Source organism: Syngnathus floridae, chromosome 18, assembly GCF_059516105.1.
Source record: "Syngnathus floridae isolate MCC-2025c chromosome 18, RoL_Sflo_1.0, whole genome shotgun sequence".
Taxonomy (NCBI): Eukaryota; Metazoa; Chordata; class Actinopteri; order Syngnathiformes; family Syngnathidae; genus Syngnathus; species Syngnathus floridae.
The window spans coordinates 9,357,232-9,382,902 of record NC_142430.1 but is presented as its reverse complement, the minus strand read 5'-3'; the positions used below and the strand labels follow the sequence as shown (position 1 = coordinate 9,382,902).

General features: G+C 41.0%; 2 protein-coding genes across 9 annotated transcripts in view; one reads left to right on the top strand and one right to left on the bottom strand.

Annotated features, from left to right (window-relative positions):
• The window catches only part of shisa6b (shisa family member 6b), a 37,598-nt gene extending 21,414 nt beyond the window's left edge, over positions 1-16,184 (bottom strand). For 7 of the 8 annotated variants that reach the window (XM_088359591.1, XM_088359593.1, XM_088359597.1 and 4 more), the window contains exons 1-4: positions 16,090-16,184; positions 14,855-15,771; positions 13,121-13,281; positions 8,839-8,940 (exon numbers count right to left, since the gene is read on the bottom strand). In XM_088359591.1, coding sequence (XP_088215717.1) covers positions 8,839-8,940; positions 13,121-13,281; positions 14,855-15,381 — 790 coding nt within the window. In that variant the 5' untranslated portion in view covers positions 15,382-15,771; positions 16,090-16,184. Of the gene's footprint in view, positions 1-8,838; positions 8,941-13,120; positions 13,282-14,854 lie in introns of all 8 variants that reach the window. The other variant, XM_088359592.1, reaches the window with a different exon arrangement.
• LOC148382962 (transmembrane protein 238-like) overlaps positions 1-25,671 on the top strand; it is a 68,566-nt gene that overhangs the window by 23,355 nt on the left and 19,540 nt on the right. The window contains exon 3 of the mRNA XM_088359603.1: positions 8,083-8,127. The gene's annotated coding sequence lies outside the window, so the exon portion shown is untranslated. The remainder of the gene's footprint in view (positions 1-8,082; positions 8,128-25,671) is intronic.

Sequence of the window (25,671 nt, the reverse complement as noted above, 5' to 3'; positions counted from 1 at the left end):
GTCAGAATGTGATAGTGTAAGAAAACCTGCCAGACCAAGAAAGTAGGGCAATTTTTGGAAGAAGAATGGTATATCCATATATATTTTCTTTTCATTGCACCTGTAATCTATACACTGACAGCAACATTGTATTTCATTACACTGCAAGTTCAGAAATATCTTAAAAAAAGGCCATTCCTGGGGGATTGCACTTACTTGCAACAAAACAGAGCAGACAATAAAGAAAGCCAGGGATTTACATTTTCTTTTTGTTTTTTTCCTTATGGTTCGTAGCTCTTTCAATTCTGCTATACGGGCATACGGGACTTCTCTGAAATAGATCTGGCATGTTCTTGTGCTCCTCCTTGGGGATCTCAAGACCCCCTCCACTGTCACATCTGTCATCCGAGCCATGCTAGCTGGGGGCCTTCTCTCTTTCTCTCTTTCGCTCTCCCCTGGCTTCTGTCCGTCTCAGCTGAGCCCACCCCGTTCTCTTCCCCGTGGTGTTTGCCAGCTCCGTAGTGCTGCACTGTGCCAAAAGTGTGTCAGGTAATTAAGACATGGAAACTCTTCGACTCAGCTGGGAAGAACAATAAAAGCTCCTGTCTGTCAGGAATGGCAGCATGCAGCCAATTTGGTCTGATTTGAAAGTTCTTTTGTAAATATGTAACAATTACTTTCCAGTACTAATGACTTGGGGAAACTTTGGGGAAGGGAAATCATTTTCTTGAATCTGCTCCCAAAACTTGAGCTGGCGGTGCAACCTTTCAAAGTTTGTGCCCTTTATAAAAGTAGCTTGACAAAATGACAAAATGAACAATAGCGGACAGAAATTACATTACAAAAAAAAAATGGTGACATTCCGCTTATTAGTAGCAAAAAATGTTGATGAAAAATAAGTTTCGCTAGCTCGTGGAAAAGAGTTTGAAGTCCGTCTTATGGATTGAGAATGACATTCAATTTCTTTACTGTTTTTTCCTGACCAAAGAAAGGAAAAAAATCAAGTGTGCTGATGGAAAGCACCACTAAAGGACCAACATTAATGAGAAGAGACTTTCAATTTTAGGTATTGCTTGTCATTATTCCTAAAATGGTAAGAGCTGAAACTCACATTCATGCATTCATCATTTTTTTCTATTTTAGTTAGCTCACACAAACAGTTTCCTATGTTTTCACACCTTTACCAAAGACCCTTTGGGTACTAACAGGCAGGCACCAATGCTGTGTGGAAGAATTCCTTCCACCATCTGACAGGCTCCCTCCCGTTCGTAACCGCTAATGGCCCCATGGGAACGCTCATTATTTATCCCTGTTGCAGCCACCTTTCACTTATATCTCGCCTCATGGTCCGGTATTGTCGATTTAATACCAATAACCTGGATCGGCCGTAATTCAAGGGGAGTAGGGGGTTCAACAAAGCTGTGCGGGTAACAATGTCGGGGCAATTTGCAGCACGATTCATAACAGAGGTGCAGTGAGTGATGGGTGATGGACTAAGTGACAGTAAAGAGGTGCAGACATGGCTGAGCGTTCTGGCTCACGGACCCGGCGGAGCTTTCGGCTCAGCACGCCAAGGCTTTCGCTTCCCACGAGAATCCCAAATTGGACCCTAATGGCTACGCCTGACAAGGTGTTGATCTCTCATTCCTCAAGCTTGTGTGAACAACGGTGTGAAATGGAAGCCCAGGGAAGCAGCCACCTGCTTTATTGACAGCCACAGATAGACTTGACTCCAATTTTAATAACAAGACATTTGACCGTTTCGTGGTCGCTCAATTGGATTATAGAAACATTCATTCATTGAGAACAACAAATGAAAGGTTCCTCGTGATAGTTTATCATCTGTAAATGTGGAATTAGCAAATAAATGGGTACTTAGTAAACAACTGCCCATTGTAAATTGGTAACGATTACAGATTACCGCCACAGCAGGAGTCATTTATCAGCTACTACCCCATAAAATGAGTTTGACTGGAGATGGAACTAATATTAAAGACCATCTTCTCTTAAAAGACTCGCCTCAGCCGCTTTAAATTAGAACAAAAAGGCAAGAAGAAGGAAAAAAAAACCTATAACCCTTTTAAATGTTAATACCAGAGCTAGATTAGAAGATAAAGCCCAATCTATAGAGATGATTAATTTGAATCTCATCCCTCCCCGTTCTTCATTATTTGCACAGTAAAATAGGCGGCTTCTAAACCTCTGAATGGCAAGTCCACATTCAAATTGGGCACATTCAACACAATTCCTAATACCCAAGCCAGAGAGGCAATTTTCCCATTTGTTTCCCCGCACAATGGCCCCTGGATAATAGTCATGCGGCTGCGGGCGGAGAAAGGAGCAAAACTGACCAAGTTATCTGCCTTTGCCAGTCTGAGCCTTTTGGTTATGAATTATAGATTAGAGTTGAGAGCTTCAGTTTGTCTTGCTTTTTGAGGAAGGTGGATAGAAAGCTGCTTGAGGTCAACACGACAAAGCCAAAATGTGTATTTTACCAGTCCATTTGGAGACATCCTCAAAATGCCTGCGGGACTATTTATAACCGATGATTTATGGCTTAAACCAACAAGGACAGAGCTGTTTAATATACAGTTTGACTTTTCAACGTGATGAATGGTTTTGATGAATAAATTCTCCTCTATTGTGCCATACAAAAGTTCTGACTTTCCTCTCAGAGCTTTGCCATCCTTTCCGTTTGCTATGGTGATTTCTCCATGTACGTTCCAAGGTCCCACTTTAAATGTGCTGGCTGTTTGTTATTTGGACAAACTTTATTCGATGTTTCGTTTCATCTCGTTCATCTGTGATGTGGCTATTTCTGGTTTCGGTAGTAGCTAAGAATGTGCTCGCTTCGTACCTTTATATATGTATCATGGGCATAAGGGAATGTTTTAAAAGTCTGTTTTATTCCAGAGAGGGTTACTACATTTTTCATTGGTCATATTTATTTTGAATGAATCGAGGAGGGTAAAGGAGACTTATGGATGGATTGGACTTAAAAATGCTTTTTAGCTGAGATTTTTCTCACTCAATGTCCACACTTTGTTTCTGTTTACTCTGCGATTTACAGAATGAGCCAATTTCTCTCCTGCGCTTCATTTAACTGTAAAGTTGAGAAGCTGTTTGAAGGTGCGACATCCTATATATTTCCATTAAACAGCTGCAGCCTAGTTTGTTGACGCTTCAGCATGAAATGAATCCAAGACAGCCTCTGTTCCAATTTATTAGTGCACAGAACCCCACTGATCAAAGATGATTAATAACAAACCTAAATGTGAGAAATTAGCATGGAAAAAGTCCCTGCATTCCAGCCCATGCATAAAATAGCTGCACTTACTTTAATGAGCAAAGATAAAAGTTCCCATGCTGTGCGGCGGGAAGCAAGTTGATTGATGCGCCACATTAGGAGCTTTCCACAGGCCCCAAACGGCACGGCACGCCACAGCAGCCTTTTAAAGTATAGTCCCCCGTGTCATGCATGCAAGGAGGACTACCTCTTCTCTTGCCTTTGTACTGTCAAATCTCCAAAGTAAAACATCGGAATGTCATTTGGAAATCACCCGAATTTGAACTGCCAGCACATATACTAATAAAATATATATACATATACTGCCATCATATATACATGCTCCAGGTAGTAATTCAATCTTTTTTGTCTATCTAATAGTGGTTATTCTTTTTACAATTTTTAAAACAAATTCTAATATTCCCAAAATACGAACGAATCTACGGTCACATAGCCTCAAAATGGTTCTGACCTGAGAAGTACAACGACCTGCTTTTCTCCTTCAGCTCGCTCGGTTTAACACAATCAGACATTCTTGGCTACGTTCCCATCTCGTCCCTTCGGAAAGAGCTTCTTTGTCTTGCGTCCGGCTCGCGTCCCGACAAATAAGTACTTATTTCAAAGTGGCCACTGCAGAAGGACAATGATAAGAGGTGCTGTCATTTCCTGTGTCTTTCCACAAAAGTGACATCACTGTAATTGACAGGAGTGTGTCGGGAAGTGCAGGATACCCACCAGGCTTGTCAGGAATCGTGGGGTGACTTGTCATTCACTGACCTCCACGTTTGTGCTCTGTTAGCTTTTATAGAGAATGCTGCGAGGCGAGTGTTAATTTTGCAAGGCGGAGAAGTTGTCAAACTCGCTTCTTGGGTAAAGGACACCAAGGATTCCTTAATGAGCTGTGTGAATAAGGGTGAAGAGAAACAAGCAAGTAGGTCTGTAGGGGTGGTTATTAAGGCCCACTTAGTCCACATAAACCTACTTGATATTTCCCTCTCACAAGTGAACAGGCAGCACACTTACCAAGGGAGAAAAAAAAAACTGCTGCTCCCTTCCTTCCTTTTAACCTTCGTCCTAATTGTTGATCTATCGTGCATATTCAGTAACGGGAGCTTCAGAGCTACAAGGACAAAAGAGGCTTATCTTTTCCTTCAAATTTGCTTTAGTCAAAATTACCTTGATCTTTTGTTTCGGCTAATGAATGCCGTGGCCCTGGTTTGCTCTCCACGGAACCTTATTAGCGCTCCGTCATTGGTTGTTTGACAAAATGCTGAGGCAGCAAGTCGCCCGGCCGCCCGGCCACCTCCTGTGAACCCAGCTATCAATTTGTATGAGCAGTTAGAGTGGAGGGTGCTGCCAATCAAAAGCAGGCACAAAGCAACCTGCCTATATTCCGGCTCTTAAGCAGATTTTAGAATCCCTACGGAAGAGCGGGATTGCAAATTCTTTGAAAAAGACGTTTGAGTATTGCTAACTGTGCTAGTCCATCCGCATTAGGGGAATCGATAGAAAAGCAGATAGCATCAATGTGCAACGATTGAACACATGATTTATGAAATCTGATATGAGGGACCAGTTCAGACATTTAACATTTGGTGGGTTTGATGAATTTGGTTAATATTAAAGCTGAATAAAAAGCTACTGTTAAATAATCATCAAATTTATTATTCACTGACTGGCCATTCTATAAATAATGATAAATACTAAACAATAAAACATTGGTAGATGTTTTCTTCTACCTCTACGCAAATAAGGAAATTTTTCACCAACATGATCTATCAAAGGTGCTTTTGAAAATATGTTCGTACACACAATCTCAAGAAAGTTCGCCTTATCAAGTGCGGCATATGCCAAGGGAAGAACAATGAAGTAATCACTTCTCCGAGTGCAAAGATTTGGCACTGTTCCCCTATCAACAAGACTGACGCACGGAGAAATAATTAAAATGGACATATTCAAGTAATAACAGCTGGCAAGCGGAATATCTAAAGCCAAATTTGCATGCTGGCTGTCAAGCCACTCTGCACTGTGTCCAAGGTAGAAACATTTGATCAATGGGGGCATGCGAGTTGGAAAGCAGCAACATCCGTCATAAGAATTCTCTCCCCATCCATCTGCACACACAGCTTTGCTCTCTTTAAACACTCTGTAGGCCAGAGAAATATGTGTGCAAATGTGACAGTGATTTACAGTGCCGAGTTTCTCTTTGTGACAGTGAGTGAATGCAAAAGTACACCATACTTCCTCGGTGACAAAAACAATTCATTTCAACTCGCTATTGGGCAACCCTTTGCATATGTATGGGGGCCAATCATGTGGGGGAGAATTTGCACCGCTTAAAAACAAGGAAGCTATAAATCCGTGTCGTTTACGCAAAGCCTTGGTTTGGTTGGGTTTTTTTTTAAATGTGCCAAGTTAAAGATGGTTATAATCCACATTGGGTTTTTTTTAACTCTTAAATTTTAAATTTGAAGCCATTTCTCCGTTCAACATCTAATTTCTCAGTGGAATAATTCTAAAAGGAAAAAGTATAGACCAGTGGTTTGAAGTATTGCCTCACTAAAATATCTCAAATTACCATAATTACACTGGGACACGGCCCAAATAATAATAAGCACAATAATGTGTTCTAATCATTTAATTGCTGTGACATGAGCAGTGAATTTAATCCGTCTGTAAGACAATTGGCACATTTTTACTTTTATTATTTTTTCATCTTTAGAGCCCCCATTTTTTATTCTTTAATAGATTAAGTGGGAATATTGTATCTGCAGTTGGCAACAAAGTTTGTGATAAGACACTGAACATCTTTGAATCAACACAAAGTTAGTTATCTTGACTTAAAAAGGGTTTTTATCATTTATGGATTTTGGAGGGACTAGATATACCAACATCACAAAGTGACACTGCTGTGAATGCAAAATGTAACGTTTTTTAATAGTGTCACCCTCAAACACCAAAAAAAAAAAAAAGTGACACACTAACCGGGTAGCAGGTGGCTTTGAAAGGAGTCAAGCAGCTAACATCTCTGCTGGAGTTTAGTGACAGCAGCCGTGACATATCTCATTTCAGATCAAAGGTGGCAAATAATAGCTCCAAATATTATTCTGTAATTCTACATACCAGTGATTTTGATATTTATCACGTGCAGTAAAATGTCTTCTCAGCAGTGCCTTTTATTTATCCATAAAACAGAAGAACTTATGTATGCAAACAATTTCAAATTGGAATTCTTTTTTTTTCCCCCCGCTCACAGCACTGGATTTTAAGTTTTCAAGTTTTATTTTTTTATGTCAGCGAGCAGATGTGAAGCATCCAGCTGTCAGGATGCGTCGGAACACCCCCTGACCTCACCTGTCCTCCCTGAGGGTTATCTCGCCTCACACAAACACCCGTTCTCCATCAGCTTGTATAATTTAACAGAGCAAACGTACACAAGCCGAAGGAAGACATCATGACAACAAAACCTGATTCTGTCAATGTGGCATAAAATAAACACTGTAATGTGCTAAACAAGGGTGAAAAAAAGCAAAAGAAGTTTCTGATTCTGCGCCGCTGAATATGTAACTGTTTTTTCGCCTTTCCGGCTTTGTTACTCTCAGCCAGAGAAAAACAAGCCGAGCAAAGCTGTTCAAAAAATAATGAAGCTCCACTCTGATTTTTATTCAACCTGACTGCTTACTTAGTGTCCGCCTCATTCTGACTTCATCTCTTACTGACTGTCAGCCCACAAATGCAAGATAGAATGTGTCTATCTAATTTGGATAAATCCCTGGATTTGATCATTTCTAAATTATAAGAAGCAGACAGATAAATAACTGACTCACAAAATAAAAGCAAATAGGTAGAGAAGCTTGGTTAAAGTGTTTCCACTACCAACACGCAGTGATAATTCACGAGTGAAACAGATCTAAACGTGGGAGCAGCGTTTTATTGATTTAGGATTCAATCCACACTCATACCTGCCATGAGGCACAACATCTTACAATGAGTCAAAGAGCTGAAAGCTGTCACTAATGCTCGGCATCCTTTTCAAATGCATATTTTTGTATTTTTTTAAGAAGTATAATCAAAAGCTACCAGCAGGTTTCACCACACATGAGCTAAATGCTAACAAGCGCCTCATGCTGATAAGCACAAAAGCGCCACGCTTTTGTGTTATGTGTACCGAGGGAAGGATTTGTTTATAACAAACATCATTCATACAGCGTAATCATTTTTTGTGTTATTATTTTTATTCCTGGTAAAAGGGATTCACTTCAGAGAAAAACAACTTTTTTTTTTATTGCCTGCGTATTAGAAGCAGATTTCATGGAAACAGCCTTAAACCAAAATGATTGTTTATTGTGTGTATGTATGTGTGTATATATACTGCTAAAAACTATGCAGTAGTTCTGGCTTGTTTATCCAACTGCACTTTCAAGAGCAATAGGGAATATTCTTGAAAAGTGGTCTCAAAGCGGAAAGTAACACATGCCTAAGTACATCACAATCACTCTCCAAATAATGAGCTTGATAACACTTGTAGTTACCCTGACCAGTGGTGACACATTACATAATACTCACAAGGGAAAGTATCACAAAATACACAAGTGTAGAGGACAGACAGGCAGTTGTCACCAATACTGGGACAGTGTGTAGTTGCAGTAGCTTGAGGCCTTCTTTAAAAGGGGGATTCATATTCCTCAATGTGGGGATTTCTTTGAATTCTTGTGCGAACATAGCCTACACTTTGTGATTTATGTTTAAATTTAATGTTTTCACATTGGTTTGGGACAATTTGTGCTCACCTAAAGATCTGATCTGTCCATTTACAGGTTGCATTGGTCTGATTCCTATTATATTCGGAAGAAGTATGATAGGTGAGTGGATGTTTTTTTTTTCTTCTCTAATCTCACATTATAAAATTAAATGAATGTATGCTGTTTTGTCTATCCTCATGTTGCTATTTGGCATTATTATCGCTCACTGTCCAGTATTAGTTGAAAAGCATCAGATATCAATGCATTGGTTGTTGCACACTTAAAAAAATGAGAAGGTTTCATAGTTATGAGTAAGAGTAGAAATGGAAGCAGAAGAACCAAATTCTGTCCCGACTTTTGCTTTTACCAGTCAGCCCCAATCAAACGTTACCGGCAGTCTTACTGTGGCACACACATTTCCAAATAAACCTTGGAAAGCAGGACCAAGCAAAAGGGCTTTCCAATCCCCCATGTGGTGACACACAGGGGCATCTGATTTGTGGAGCCAAAATGGATGCGAATAAATCAGAGCTTGGCCAACATGGCTGCATACTAATCAATGCATTACCCAAAGGGATAAGTGTGGTCCCTCTCGCTAATGGCGGTGTACGTGCGCTGAAAAGATGTGCAGCACTTCACGTTACCTTCACTCCCATCAGTTGTGCGTCTTGTGTTAGCATTAGATTTAATTGCAAAACAGCGGCAGCAATTCGTGGGGATTATTCTGGAGGGAAATTGAATCAGGAGACATTTTGCCTATGTTGTTGGCATAAAATGGAGAAGCGCAAAGGTCTCTTCACCAGTCAGGAAGAGCAAAAAAATGATTGTTACCTTTCTGAGGACCTCGCCCCAATGTCACAAAGCCAGAGGAGATGAAGTTGTGAAGGTCTGCGCCGCCGCCACTACTCCGCACACTCTCCTTCCCATAATGACCTATTTGTACACAGATGTGGAAACAGTTACTGAACGTACACAATGCCAGGCATCTTTATTTAAAAAGCGTCTTCACAACAAGTATAGCTACACTTTCATTGGCCACTCCCACAGCGGCGCAGCCCTCCCTCTCTTATTTTGCTGATTGCCCTTTTCATTTGTCATCGTGTAGGTTGATCAAATGTCATGGCCAGCAAGTGTCTGTTTCGAATAGCATATTTGCAATGGAAGGACTCGGTGTAAATATGCATGCAGCTTTTTATTTTTATGCAAAACAACTTAGAAATTCATGCACTTTAACACAAGCCTACCACCCACTGCACTCCAAAGCAGGATTATCAAATCCCTCGACACGATCAACAAACAAAAAAGATATACAAGTCTTTACATTTTCCCGAGCACAATTGCGTGGCAATTAGTTTCCCCCGCCCACCATGCACTTTGAGCAGAAATGTTCCCACCAGGCTTTCAAATGACTGTCTGCAGTGCTATTTTCCCTTGCGTGACGCTCATTGTCATTGGCGTTTGTCACCCAAGTCTTTGGTAGACAGGTCCACTCCGACAGCCCTTGAATCGGAAAGATCCTTCAAAAGGAATGCCCCTCATCCCACTATGCGTGTTCTCATCTTAAGGTGAGGCCACGTGGTGTGCCTGCGGCAAAAGGGGCTACGCACTATGAATTCAATGTCCTTGCTACAAAGGAAATCACAATTTTCACCTCAACAATGCCATGAAATTGAGCATGCAGTGCTGCTCTGTGGTTTCATATAGTAATACCTAATCTGAATTCCTCACAGGACACCCAAACTGTGAGTAATTGTCTCTTTTTTTTTTTTTATAAACCCCGCTGGCCCGGGCTACTGTGTGGCTGTCATTGGGGAGTTATACTTTGCAAACCCCAAGGTCAATTGAAGCTTGAACACAGTGATGCTATGAATATTATTTTTGTCGCGGGCCGCATCGTAGTCTTAATTTCCCATTAAGACTGTCAACAACATGGAAGCCCGCTCTGCTATTATCTTCCAATGAAACAAATGCAGCAAGTGCTGCGCATGCACACTGAGCGGGCTAAGGTTCCAGCTGTATAATAAGGGCCAATAATGAGATCTAGGAAGGGAAACAAATTAGTGGAGGTCTCTCAGGGTGCCTACGCTAGTTAGTTTCCCCCACTGGTGCAGTTGGCTTGGACAGGGGTGAATACAGCAAACAAAAAAAAAACACTTGTGTGAACTAAAGCGAACTGCAAGCGTGATCTTGGCCACGGAAACAATAGACAAAAAATAAATAGTGTCCTGTCCGCTCAAAACACTCCTTCTAAAGTTTGTTGGATAAACAGACTTAGCTGTTCAAACCAGATACTCGGTTAGGTTATTTTGGATCAACAAACATTTTTTGTAATTTTACAATCCATTTATGTGTTTTGCTTTACTAGGATTTTTGTAGGTGATGAAATAGGTTCAAAACAATATTTCGTTTTATTGTATTGGGTGTTTTTAGGCCGTAAGAAAATAACTGGCTGTCACAGACAACCCCGTTCCCCAAATCAGTCTATTAGATTAGAATTCTACTGTAGTAAAGTTATCAATAAACGTCAGGTTGCTTCATTTTTTTTGCTGCTTTATGCATCACTCGCAAGCTTTCTTCCTTTTTCCTAACCAATCAATTTTACGACACAAAGTCAACCAGAGAAGATAAATGTTTTTTACCAATCCGTGGATCGATTCAGACAAGAGAAATATGAACTACATGTGTGACTATCACCTCAGATGCTGTGGCTTAATAGAAGTGCTCTCACGAGGGCTTTAGAAATGTTTGTAACATACAAGTGATGATTATATTGGCAAGTGGGAGTCGGTGCTGTCGCCGCGGAAAGCCCGTACACAGAATTAATTGCGGGGTGGCTACAGCTACGGCTGTGGGTGTTTAAGAGTGTGTTATGATAATTACCTCTGACTGAGGAGGTTATCGTCTCACCCACGTCTGTTGTTTTGTTTCTCTCAGCACGATTGGCATGAAACTTTGCAAAGGGGCGTAACATAGGCCAAGGGCCAGCTAATTATAAACTCAAGGGCAAAGCCATTAAATGGAGGCAAAAATTAAAATTAATAGAGTTGATGCAGACCTGGATTGCTCAAGTGGCCCCTTTTTTATTGTTATGTAAAAGTAAGTGCTGGCCAGGCACCAACTTGCATTAACCTCAATTTGGAGTCTCAGTCATCATATATTGATCGGCCTATCGGTCAACAACTGGAGTGCGGCAATTAGCTCGATACCATTAAATGACTTTGCGACATATGACTTGGACCATTCAAAAGTGCAGCTGTTTTTTTTTTTTTCTGCAAAATAGGAAAACAACAAAACCAAGCTAAAGGTCATTGCGGCTGGTAAAAAATATAAAAATAAAGGTGCAAAGCTATTATCAGGCTCACTAAAAGAAAAAAACTTGACCTTTAATACTGTAAGGAATGGCAAATATATATTGTTACCGCCTTAAAAGGCTTTGTGAGTAAGTTGATGAACAGTGGGAGAACCGAACCACGAGAAATGGGTTGAAAAATCGCTCAAACTTGAGACAAATATGAAAAGTGGGAAAAAATACACACAGAAAGGTTTAGTTACAAAAACTGTTTGATGGCACTAAATGCCCCAAAAAGTTATGCAACAAAATCTTCAACTTTGGGTACCATCCTTTTTCTTTAAGCCTGTTTCATAAGTTTGTTTGGGGTTTTTTTGACAGTCATTTATCTTTTTCAAGCTGTAATATAGCATTTTTTTCTTCTTCTTCCGTACTTCACAAGTCCAGTGCTAGCAAGCTATGCATTTCATCTCTATGCTTATGAGCAAGGAAAAAGCAATTGAGGGAAACAAGGCAGAGGGGGAAAGAAAAAAAAAGAAAGAGGTAAATCACTGCCTGTGGACTGCGCTAAATAAATCAACTTCAGTTCAGAGAGCTGCCGGCCAAACTGCATTACTCAGAAAAGCGATTATTGTTTATTTTAACTGAAGGCAAACTCCTGTAAAGGTATCTGCTCCTCATTTTCAAGGTCTAGTCCTTGTTCTGGCTGCAGGGTGCGCAGTGTTTACACTCAGATCTAAAAAAGAATCAAAACCCCCACAGATAATGCAGATATATAATAGAAAAAAAAAAAACTAGCGGGGCTCCCAGCGATGCTATCATATTATGCTGTCTGCACAGTTTTTGCTTCTGGCGCAGTGTTGTTGTTGTTTTTTTTCCAACACATTATGTTGATGCAAAAAAACAGAGGGAATTTTGCAGTACAATGTCAGCACAGTACTGTCATGTAAAAAAAAAAAAGAAATCAGCATATGCTAGCAGACGTAAACAGAGGTCTAGGCTTTGGAATAACAGCTATGTAACATTAAATATTCATAAATAGTCTAGCTTACAATTAAATAAAGCTGATAACATTGATAGAACTTAGTGAGGTACTTTTTACTTTACCCTTTGCTTAAACTATTGCAGGGTCAAATCAAAGTATATCAGATTGTTTGCTTGCGGACTGGCCGTAGAGCTGGAGCGAATAAGAGGAGGTGCCAAAAGACGGAATGCGGACAGCAATCACAACAAGCAGAATGAAAATGCTGGAAGCAGATGTCTGACAGATGGCAATGTGGCAGAAAGAGGACAAGCCTACATGACATCCACACAAAAAAAAAAAAACCCAAATATGGTACGCACAATAGTGCATGTTTCTGTCCAATCCAGAGGATGTCAACTTTATTGGCATTTCTTATTTACTCCAATCCGTTTTTGTCTTTAATACATATGATTTACCTGCCATGCACATAAAGAATAATGACATGAAATCACACATTATTAGCGATTCTTTCACCCACACTGTGCCTGTGAGGTCACAACACTGCAGGACTGCGTTACCTTGCCAGCCTGTAATTATCTACTGTTGCCGACTCCCTTTCCCTCTGGTACGCTTCCCCTCACACTCTCTTGCTCAAATGTGATGATTACAGGATGTTAACATTGGCGATTATGCAGCTGAAAGGTTGAGCACTGGAGGTGCTCTTTGGGTGCAGGGGGGAAAATGCACAATATTACATTGAAAGTGGAAATATACTGCTGGAATTTGCCGCCAGATATTTTTGGCCAACGAGTTAGTGGATGCTTTAGTGTGTTGGAGTGGCTAAAAAGAAGAGCTCTTACCGTGGTTGGATTTCGAGGCGTGAACAGGAGTGTAGTGGTTTTTGGATGAGGTTCTGACAGGTGTGTTGTCTTTAGACGAGCTGTTCATCGCCGCAAAGTTCTCACAGTCGTATTGAGAGATGGGAATGGGCCCCTGTTGTCTCAAAATGTCAGCAAGGGCCCTGAAAATGAGCAAAGAAAAAATGTTACATTGTAAGTTGCCCTGCATGGAGATTTAAAAATGAGGCAATCGTGCAGCTATATGCACACCTGAGCTAAAAGGCCAAGTGTTATGATATTGTAAATAATTCAGGCTTTCTCTGTTTTTTCTAAAGTCTGTGAAGATGATGAATGGAAAACAACATTTCATGTGTGAGCATCTCATCTAATTAGGTTGAATTGGAATGTGTTTAGACTGCGCCAGGTGCACATGAAACCCTCAAGAGGGAGCGAGGAAGAGAAGCGGAGGCAAAGGCGATGAAAGAAAGTTCAAAAAAGTGTTTGTTTGCTTTTTCTGGCATGGCTTTTAAAAAGGAAATCAAACTACTTTTGCACGGCTGCACCGTTCCCCGAAGCTCTCGTATATTAAATATAACATTGGGGATAACCTTTTTTTGCTTTTGAAATGAATATTTCCGCTCCCCTTGTCTTCCTGTGCTTGATTCAATGTGCAGTGGCGCATGCATGTCGCCCGACCTTGGTACAACCCCAACATTAACAGTATCCATTATTCACAGTCTTAAGAAGTGTTGAATAATGCATCATCGAAGCATGCAATCTCAATGAATTCATGTATGTTAGCATTTGTTTCCAGATGTGGGCGCAGTTTGCAGTCCACTCGTGGATGATAACTCTCGCATGGAAAAGCTGCGGGAGGAATCAGGAGCCAGCTGAGGGGGATCAAATGTGCCCACTTGTCATATACGTATTGCGCACCTAGGAAGGGCTAGTGGGTGTGTAGCTTTACCACTTGAGTCAAATACGTGGCCTATTATTGGTGGCGATGCAGCAGGATTTTTTGACTGCAGCGTAAACGATCAAAGATCGCTCCGACACGCAGACGTTTTCAAAGCGAAGCGTCTGAGTAATGAGCTTCTTTTGACTCTGTAATTATTTCAGGCTTCCATTCTGACACACTTGGTTTAGGAGGGAACATCTGCTAATAGAATCTGATGAGCAAGGCCCACGTCATTAGGCATTCAATTACTTTACATTCATTTCAAGATTTGATATTCATTTCGTTTTGTGACATGTTTATTGTTGTCTGGTATGTTTGTCCATTTTGTTTGGAAATGTACCATTATGGCTTTGGAAAAAAATGCATACATTTACCTGGGAGCTAACTGAATAGTTTCAAAATTAAACCTGATTATAAGTCCGATTTTGACATTATAGTGTCCACTTTGCATTTATTTTTCACAGTGAAAATGTGTGCTTCAGAGATACAACACAAAAATCACACGAGAGGCAATTAAAATGAATGAGTTTGTGAAGGTGATAAATTATGGAAAGAAATGCATTTTCTCTGTATGGCCGCTCTCGGAGGAATATTACAATGTAGTTCAACTTAGTTTTTCTGCTTCTCATTTGCAGCGATGTAGAAATGTACCGCAGCAGAATGAATTGCGGCTTGAAATCTCACCAAACCGGAGCCCTTATTTAGGAAATATCAACATGTGCCCACTGTGATGGAATGCAATTTGACACCACTGCGGACAACATGGATTTTGCACCACTTGTAAATTGTTGCCTTACCTGTGTATATTCATTTCTTGTGGCGGCTCTGTGGCTTTGTCATAAGCAACTTTGGCAGACACTCCCATGACTATGATGAAGGCTATGATCCCACAGGTGATGTAGACCGCCGTGTTGGTCTGGTCCATGCCCTCAAAAGTCTCCCCCGTCGGCACTGGAGACGGAGCGGCTGTCTGCACCCACACCGGCGTTTGGTAGTTCTTGCACGCTTTTTGATCCAGTCTGTCTTTCTTGTACTCGCAGCAGAAGCGCAGGTAGCAAGTCCCGCAGCAGTAGCGATGGTCCGTGTTGTTGCATTCGAACATTTTGTCATACTGCCCGCTGACGTCGTAGTAACCGAGGCAGGTGTCGTGGTTGCTGGCCGGAGCGGGCTGCGGCGTCTTCGGCTGCGCGGCCACCGTGGGCGCCGCCGTGGCTTTGGGCGCCTTCCGTGTCGTCTGTTTGGGTTTTTTCCCACCCGTGGCCGCGCTCAACACGCTCAGTGGATCCAGATAAATGAGAAGTAACAGAAGGTGCCTTATCCCCATGGTGCGCGGAGCAAAAGCAAAAAAAAAAAAAAAAAAAAAAAAGACTATGAAATTTGGAAAGGCAACTCTGATTGAGCTTTGCAGAAGATTCAGTCCTGCGTAAGTTTCGCCATGGAGTCTTCTCCTACTCGCTGAGTCTCGTGTGCAGCAGCGGCAGCAGCCTTCATGCTGAATGGAAGTGTTGCCTTCAAGGGCATATCTCAGCTGTCATTGCTCATGAAGTGAACTCAAGCCCGCTGCAGCCAGCCCATGATGATGCGAGGGCGGGCGGGCGGGGAGGGGGACAAGCGCATATCCACAGTCGTCACGCCTCTGGACGCCCGGACTTGGGAGCGCCCTTCTCGCGCTGATTCGCTGTCCAAGGTGCTGACGACTGGGCTCACGTTCCTTCTGCTCAAGTCAAAGTTACACCGGAAACATAAGTAGATCTCATTTGGTATGATCACCACGTCAGCGGCACGTCATGCATTCATTATTACATGTTTCCATAAATGCAAGCGTCCAACCAACTCTCTATCATTCTGGCCGGATCCGTTGTTTCTTTTTTTACATTCTTGCAGTCTAAAACGAACATAAAACACTTTTTGGATTTGCCTTTGGAAGTGTTCGTGTAGTAAAATACCGAGAATGTCAACGATCTATCTAAATGGAGTCAAATTGATGAAAAGTATTGGTTCTATAAAGGGTGGGTGCGGAAAGACAGCCTACCTCTGCTTAAAAAAAGACCCGCTGGGGACTCCTTCTCTGTCTGGGTCCGTGAAAGTAAAGCGGACCGTCAGTGCCGTGAAGCAGACCAGCTCTCTTTCTCTCTACTTGTCTCTTTTCCCTCCCCCCAGTCTCTTACATCACTGCTGTGGCGTCAGAACCCAGTCAAGTGTCGGCAAATTGTACTCAGCCAGCTCATTTAGACCCCCACCGTTGTGCAACAAAGCACCACCATCTATTCTCGCAAGCCGGCTTATTTGCATTGACACTTGGAAATGAAATAGCTAGTCGGGTTGCGGACTGTCCGCTGCAAAGCCGCCTTTGCATAGTCCCGCCACATGCGTGTTTATTTGTAATCTTCCTCGACCTTTTTCTCAAAGACAGGCGGGCATTATTATCACTCAGCCCCACGCTTCTACGTGCATCATTTGGAGGATGACTCCATAATTGACTGTGCTCTCTATGGCTGCTCTGCTGCCAATTTAGAGCAGAGTAGAGTAGAAAACACATTTGGCCCTATTTTCAAGTCTGTGCATATGGGTGGAGTTTTGTTTTTGTGGTAGACGCAGGTTGAAAGGGGTGCCTGCGCCATTGTGGGCGTGAACACGGCCAATTTCATTCCTAGCTAATTTAAGCGACTCCCACTCATTACCTTTCAATTCAGTCCAGGAGTTGTGTTAATTGCAAGTCCTCCTCATATAACGAGGGAGCGAATGTATATATATATTTGACCTCACAATATAACGCTATAGCGTTTTTGTCGTTGAGAGGTGCATTCTATGCGTTCCCCCAGGAGCACTGATGAAAAATGGTGCTCCCCTCCAGCATTTCAGTTGCCCATCCCTGACAAAGCCGATGTAGGTGTTGTTTCTTCTTGACCGAATTTTCAATTATTAGTTAATCGATTCGAATGCCCATGGCGACTATCATCATGACTTTTCTGCTTTTGTATACATTTTTCTTTTAATCTTATTTTTCTTTTCAGCGAAGCATTGATTCTTGTAATAATATTATGATGCGTGCCATTTTATTTATTTTAAATAAGCCGGGGGGGCTGATAAACAACCAAACAAATAAAATGGCCCTGAAACAAACTTTGGACAGCCACATTTTCAGTGTGAAAGGAAAAAAAGGACAATAAGAAGGCAAAATGAAATCAAATCCAAATTCATTGACTGGATTTTGCATATTGAGTGACATGCTGAGCAGCTAAAGAGAGTGTGATGATCTTTGTGTCTGAACAGCGACCCTGATTGAAAAGCTGGGAAGCAGTTGCTTGGTTACCACCTTTTACGACGTTATCCCCACTCCTGATGAAAAATTTAGTCATGACGGAAACATTCTCCGCTATTCCACCGTGAGATATAGATGTGCTTGGGGACATCTGCATCAGGGCTGGAGTAAAAAAAAAAAACATGAAATTATAACAAACATACATCTTAAAAAATATATATAAATACATACTGCTCAACAATTTATGAGTAAGTTAGAGGATCTACAAGAAGGCCATACAACCACTTTTTTTTTTTTAAATGCATAATTGTCCACAGGGTTGAGTTTGAAAGTGGAATGTTGGAGGTGCATTTGTGTCTTCTTTTGTGTCCAACTCATGGTGGCTTTTTTCCATTTGGCCTTTGCCCTCTCGAGTTCTCTCACTATCCCCGCGTTATTCACAAAGCTCTTTTTCTTTCTACTTTCCGGAATCTCCTTGTTCCACCACCAGCAAGTCTCTTCATCTTCTTTTGTCTGCCCAGAGGATCCACCCAAGTACCTTTTTACCTGATCGCTGTTGCTATATTTATGTGTCCATCAGTCAGTTCCTCCGGGCTTTTTTTTTTCCCTCCCAGCTCCTTCTTAAAGTTCTCACAACATTCCTCTTTTCTCAACTTTCACTTTGTTGTGGAAGAACCATTTTCTTCCTCCAACCTTCTTGGGGAAATCATCCATTGTTTTGAATTGTGAGGTGCAACACTGTTTTGTCTCTTCTGTTGCACTTAGCAGCTGTCTTGTGTAATCCCAACTGGTGTTTATTTATTTTTACACCGATGTGTTATACATTATCACTAACTATTTGTTTACTGTTCGCAAATTGGGTGAATGAATGGGGTAATTATATTGTCTTGCTGTGATGCATTTAAAAGATAAGTTTATCATTAGGCAGTAACATTCAAAGCGCTGTAAAAAGTTTCCGCTCTTGTGTTTGTGGGGCCATTAGTGCAACTTCACGGTGACCAGTTGAGCAGAATAAAGGCTTTAAACAAAATTTGGAGCGCCTTAGAAGTTTTTTTTTTTTTTTTTTGGCAACTCTTAGTAATTTTAAGCAAGCAATCATAACAAGTCATGCAGAATAAAGGCTGTGGAGACATTTTCCCAGTGCTTTTCTATTTCCATATGAGTACCAGAAAGTACCGGAGCTCATCATCATTAGAGGCAAGAGGAAAAAAAAAAAAAAACGTCAAGCTTGTTATTATGCATATATGGGCAGAAAATGCTTCATGTTTGGTGAAGTTATGTGGCCTACGGGGCATAGTTTGCAAATGAAATGGCTTTCTATTAGTTATGTGGCCAAATGCTAGCCTGAGAAGATAAGCATTACCTGAACGAGGGGGCAGGAGAACACTTTGCTGTAGCAGCACTGACAAAGCAAATGAAGTGGGCCCCGTCGGAGCAGGCCACCATTGTTCTTGACTCCTTTGGCTCTCTCTCCAGGGGCCAATCCTTTATACATGCCGTGTTGTGCCATTACCATGACCCAATTTCTTTTGAAAAGTGTGCTTCCCAAATTGCAGAAAGAGCTCTGACTGCTACAAGAGCTTTTAACACAAACTGCCCCCTTGAGTTAACTATGCGTGCTGCTGAGTCCTTTCCATAAAAGTGCTTTGTCAAGAATTTCTGATAATGCTTTGTTTTTTTTGCCCTCAGGGCTACAAGTTAAAGCCGGTGGCTCTGGGAAGGCAGGCAGGCTGAGAAAGAAAACACACACAGCTTTTCTTAACATGGAAAAGGGGACAAGATGAAGGAAGGATTTTTGATCATAGTCATTCCGGTGGCAAACGTTTTTTTTTATTTATTTCCAATCTATATTTTATTTTGCTCGCTGCATCATTAAAAATGAATGGTAAAATAACAACTGGGGTAATTGTACTTGTCAACATGCTGTCATCTCTTCCCATAACTGCCTTGTTTAGTCCAAATGTAGTTCCGGTTCCTGAATGTGGAACCAACAACCAGACACCGGGATGTCTCTAATTTACAGCCAGACGCGAAGTAGTAAATGATTCTCTTTCAAGATTCCGGCCCGGTTGCCTTTTGATCCGGTTCTATATTCCGAGTACAGCACGATGGAGATTATGAATGATTCTCACTGTAGTGCGAATCCAGTGATTTGCTGTTGATGTGTAGTGTAAGAGTCTGCCGGATGTTACACACTTATCCAGATTGATAGGTTCCTCGCAATGCCGTGCAATCATTGGCAGATTATGATAATCTTCTTGAATTGTGATCCCTCTTGAGAAACACACTTGACAATTTCATTCTTTATGAATAGGTCATTTAACATGCCTGATGCGTGAACATCAATAAGAGGTTTTTGATGGGAACCAGAAAAGTGACGTGAGCATACACTAATGAACTAATTGGCGCATATTTCTTCAGAACAAGAGACACTGATCCAGCCTGATATGGGGAACAATATATTGTATTGATTCCAATTACGGACAAGGCACAGTGACGGTGAGAAGTGCTGAACTTTTTTTGTTGGAACATGTTGAGTGGCTGTACAGATTTTTTATTTCATTTTTTTATTTTGAATTTAGTTTGACAAAGTTTGTTTATTTTTATTTATTTTATTTTGCAATTGCTACTTAGCCACAGAATGGGTTGAGTATTGATCTGACCCAAGTATGGGTTGCAAGTGAAGATGGATACCGTAAAGGTTTTCATACCAGCTCTATTTTTAGGCTGGCCCCAGGAACTTTTCAATCCCTCCCCAGAACTTTGAAGCTGTAGATATTTACAGAATAGATTTGACAGCAGCAGAGATGGACGTTATGGCATTCTGGAGAGTAGTTATACAATGCCTGGAGCTAAGGTGGTGGTGGTGGTGTCTCCATACTTCATGCTCTGTAACAAGCAAACATGATTACAAGTGGAATGCTATGGGACTAGAAAATATAGGATTTTTCTTTCTTTTATTTACATGATATTTAGTTGTTAGTCATATACTATAATATGGTGGAAAAATATGCTTGTGTAATTTGGATGAATTAACACTTGTACAATACCACAAAATAGATTAATTTGTATTCAGAAATAACCATTTGTTTTTCAATTGGAGTGATTCATAATTTATACCAGCTTTTGTAAACAACCTTTCACATGGTGATTTTTTTTTCCTTTCTTCTATAGCCCATGTTTGGATCTACTAACTTCCAAACATCTACACCTTTGCCACTTAATAGTGTTTTCTTCAAACAGCCACTATTTAAAGTGATTGCCTCATTTCCAGTCAGAGCTTGTAAATGTAATTGAACAAGTGTTCCTTTGACTAAAGTACAGACTCTGTGATTCAAGTCTCAACAGACAGCCGAATTGATCCCGGATGTCCTTGATAAACTCACCGTTTGATAGTATCTTTTCTTCTGCATTATGAATAAGTCTGTTTTAAATTGTATTGGCTTATGACTGCACTGGAGGCTCTTTTGCATGAGAGACACACTTGCTGCTCATAGCACATCATTATAATTACAATTTTAAAAAAAGCAGTGCCTCAATTTCCAAGTCACGACGGCAAAATACATTCAGTCTAGTTCATGTTCTTCTAAACTACAGGGAAATTAACATTCCCTGGTCGTCCTGAGGAAACACTTAAAACATAGTTAAACATTAATGTGCAATTATTTCTAAAATGTACATATGTCTCTTTACATTACAAGCCCATTCTCCACTTCTTGATCCAGGTATGATTGTGCAGTTCACCCATTCCAAGTGCAGCCATCAGTTAGCACGAAGCAGTCAAAGTAAAGTGGTGCGCTACCACAGCGAGCCCCCGCAAATCATGTCAATGCTTCCCAGAGGACGACTTTTCCAGATGCCACTGTTTTTCCTCTTCACTGAGGCTTTAGCACATTGTGGCTGTGCGGACATATGTGTGCTCGTATGATACACTATCTGAAGTATGCTTGTGAAAGTGGGTCACAGCTGCCTATAGGAGACAAGCTAAAAGCCTTTTTCTTGGACAAAGAAGAAATGAAATGTGGAGCAAACTTCACTTTCCTCGCCAACCTTATGTCCTTTCCTGTGAAATGGACAGGAACGTGGAGAAAATGCTAAGACGTAAATTTTCCAAATAGGCTGTCATACAGATAGTATGCGTTGATTCCTCGTCCTTCCTTCCTTCCTTCCTTCCATCCTCCTCTTATACGTTTATGGCCCTTCCAAGCGGCATTTCATTTCTCTATGATATCTTTTCTGTCTCCCAAAGATGAGGAAAGCTTGTTTCTCGTGCTGACCTTATCTTTGTTGTGAGCTGAAAATCCATTTTGGAGCCTTGCATTTTCAATTTCAGCTTGGAAGCTTGGGCCCCTATACACGTAATTCTTGTGGGGCTCTTCCGTCTGTCTGCCTCTGTTTGAATGGTGAAATTAAGTCAAATGTCACGAGTGATTATGTGGGATTGGTGAAATAATAAGAAGAAGCCGCTCTGATGAAACAAGAATAAAAAGTGACTTCATGAAATCTTGGCTGGCAAAATTAATCGACAACTCAACAAATGAATCAGCAACTACTTGAATGATCAAGTAATCGTTCAGGGACGTTTTTCTACCTTTGAATTGTACAAATGATCTAATGCCAGCTTCTGGCACATATACTATGATATTTACAGATTTATCTAAATGATCCATTTTCACGACTTGACACCAAATTATTTATTCATTAAAGACTATTCAATCTTTCCACTTTTCCATGCAAGCATCATGTAGTGACAAGTAGAATAATTAAATGCAAATGTTGCCATCAACTTGGGGCTCTTATCCCACCATGTTTAATTCAATTTGTGAGTAAGATGAATTATTTGTTTCAGTTTTCTTAACTTTTTATGACTTTTGCATTTGATAGGTGCACCATGAGATTTCAAAAAAGTTTTCATAACACGGTTCAAAGTTAAACAAGATCAGCCCAAAACACAAATGTCAGCATGGGGCAGCATCCACAAAATTGAGCCTCACGTGTTCTTTACCAAGTGCGTGCAACACACTCACAACGCTTCATGGAACGCTGGTCAACATTAGTACGGTATTAGTTTTCCAGCTCATTACCCGGAGTTCCTTGAATCCATGTGTCTCTCTTGAGATACATTCTGCTCTCGCCACAGAAAAAAAAAGGATCCATCACATGAATTTAGCAACATTGTGGACAAAGGGAAAACAAACAGTGACTAATGCCTAAAGCAAAAAAGCTGTGTGTTATGGTTTGTAGGCTACTAATGAGTACTCCAGGCTCTCAATTTCTGCATCATCCATATGTGCAGGGCCATAGGCATTTGGTAACCGTGCCTCACAAACTGTATTTCTCATCTCTGGCGTCTATCTCACCACTCTGGTAAATGAAATGTGCCCGAGGCTCGCCTGAATAGCGTCGCTTTCATAAAAAGCATGATGGCGACCATCCAAGGTGGTCATGCAAATACATAGACCAGGAGATGAGATTCATTCAAACGTCGATGTTGACTATTTCTCAGAATCGTGTGAAAGTATGTCACTCTAGAAGCTCTGTGAAATGTTTTTGGGCTTGAGATTTGACCATGTGATAGGCTTTACAGTGGATAGTAATGGATAGTGATTCAAAAGCCCCCAGCTAGTGGCTACGTTTACATGAAACGCATTAACCCAAGCGATGACCTTTTTTGCGACAAGACCATCAGGCAGGCATGCAGAAGTAAAGAAAAGAAATGAAGACAAAACGACAAACAAGATATCATCAGTTAGGAGATGTCATTTGCACTCGGAATCAATCAAGCTATAGCTAATTTTACTTGGAGCTCAGCTACACATACTCACCTCATCAGTGGAACAAATGCAGTATATCAAATAAGCTTATTTCAGCAAGACTAGAAATATGGTGTATTATGTATGCTATCATTCGTGATCCTTTGGGTGTTTTGATGAAAGCAGTCCTGAGATACAGTAAATGAGAACACCAGGGAATGATTTAAATCGGGCAAAAAAAATTGTCTGCTTTCAAAAAAGATTTAGTTGTTGTGCGCTACAGGGGGTTTGTCATTTCATACTGCACAAGAGGCACTATTATTGTGTGCTTTGTGGCTAGCACATAAGAAATGCTTTTCATTTGGTCCCCTGAAACACTGCTACTGTGTTCAAATGTCAAGGACATAAAAAACATCAGGTCATCCCAAATAATGTTCAACTCATCGAAAGAGAAAACAAGCCAGACATGACTCGAAAATCCCTTTCTTATTCCGGTAACAAATGTAAATCGTTAAAAATAAACAGGTAGCTCCACTTCCTTCCAGATCTGAGATCGGCATCAGTATGTAAGGGAGGCTCCTCTAACCCACAGCTCTGCAGACTTTGTAAGCCTCGAGGCATCGTGTTTGTCAAAGTAGATCAATGGAATGAAAAGTATCGTTATAAATGGGAGGTTCCTTTCAATTATTGCAGCTCGCTTTGAGAGATTCATATCCTGGGAAGGACTTTTATCATTTTAAATCATAGCTTGGTCCTGTGCCAAGTGTATTGTCATTTGAATCATCTTTAAGATTGGTGACTCAAATCGGCCTGGAGTCAAGTTCTGTTTACTTTTGTTTTTTCCCCCCCGCCCTTGTATCGCTGGTGGTGTTGTTAGCCTGCAGTTAAAATTGACAACATCACGACCTTGAAATTGTTCAATCAAATCTCCTCGGGATCATTGAGGCACCTATTTGTGTCGTACACTATCTAAATGTATTATCAGCTGACAGTCCCCAACTATATCCTCATCTTGGATCAGATCACGGAGCAAAGTGATTGAAAAAATCAGGTATGGGGTAATTGAGTTGGACCTGTAGCATGATAGAAGCACCTGGCACGGTCGTCCCTGGAGATGGGATTTTCTATTGACCAAAATAATGATAGAGGAGGAATATGAAAATGATTTAAGATGATGGAAGGAGCTATTTGTGGAATGACAGTAACAGCGATACCTCTATCAAGACTAATTCATCCCTCACACGGTGTCAGACTAAGCCCACTTCAACTCAGACTTGGCACGTCCTACTCCTTGTCTCATATTTCATAGCGCTCGTGAGCAAACTACTCCTTGTGAATATATCACAGAGTCGAATAATAACCTGTGCCCGCAACAGTGCTAGTAATAACACCAAGCCTATGGACTGAGACAAGTAGACATTTTATAATGAGGGATAGAATCGTTCAGCTATACAGCACCACTCCTCCTGTTCGGATCCTTAAATTACAGAAGCAAACCATGCGTGCAGTACATTCTCACCCCTACATATCGAGGGCCGTACCTTTCTCTTCGTCGAATCTAGTCAACTTTGATCCGCTTCGCTGAATCTGCTCGGCTCATGGAATTGGGAAAATGACTTGTTTGGATCTGTAGCAATGATCCATTTCCTGCCGAGACAAAAAAAAAAGCAGCAGAGTGCCTTGCGTTCCTTTATGATCAACCCTATGGCTCAAATATACTCGGTGAGTTTGTGTGAAGTGTGAAAAGTCCATTTGAAATGTCACCACACGCTGTCAAACTCAATATTGTGACTACCTCTACAATGAGACAAAGTGCTGATGGGTGCTGTCATAATTGACGTGCCTAAAGCCATGAAGTGGGGAGAAAAAAATATTAACTACACTTTAAAAGAAGCAAAAAAATTGCTTGCCCTAGCAGCTGGACCCAAACTGCAGCAAAGGCACAAGGAAAAGAAACTTCCACTAACCAGAAACAATGAAGACAACTGACTTAACAGTGATTAATTACAGACCAGTTAGATTAGTTGCACACCAGATGTGTGTACTGTTGTAGAATTTTGGCTGATGTCATATTTATAAATTAAATCAGATGATAAAGATCTCAAAAGATGTCTGCTTACACCTGGAACAAATCCACCAAAATCGTGTTAGACCAACTACGCCACAACTTAGACCCGATTTACGTGGTCTAAAGTTTCCACTTTTTGTAATCGTCCATCAGAACATCCAGTGAGGCACAACACAGTCTAAAAATTCCCAAACATGGTAAACTGGACTTGAAAATGAAGCGTTTTTACGTGAAACGCAGGTGCACCTGTCTTCAAAAATAGGGCCCCTGGAATTCCGTCTCTGAACTTTTTCATTGCAGCATGATTGAACATAAAAAGTGTGTGTTATTAGATAGTACAGTCTTCGGGGGATAGCGAACCATCCACAAGAGCAAAGTAATGTAATTTTCCAGCTCATCTTTAATTTATTGCTGTTAGATGTTCGACATAGCAGTAGATGGTGATTTTATTTGACAATAACGGCCTTAATGCCAATTAGATCATACACTTGCTTCTAAAATAGTAGCATTGGCGTTGCCATGGTGATGAGT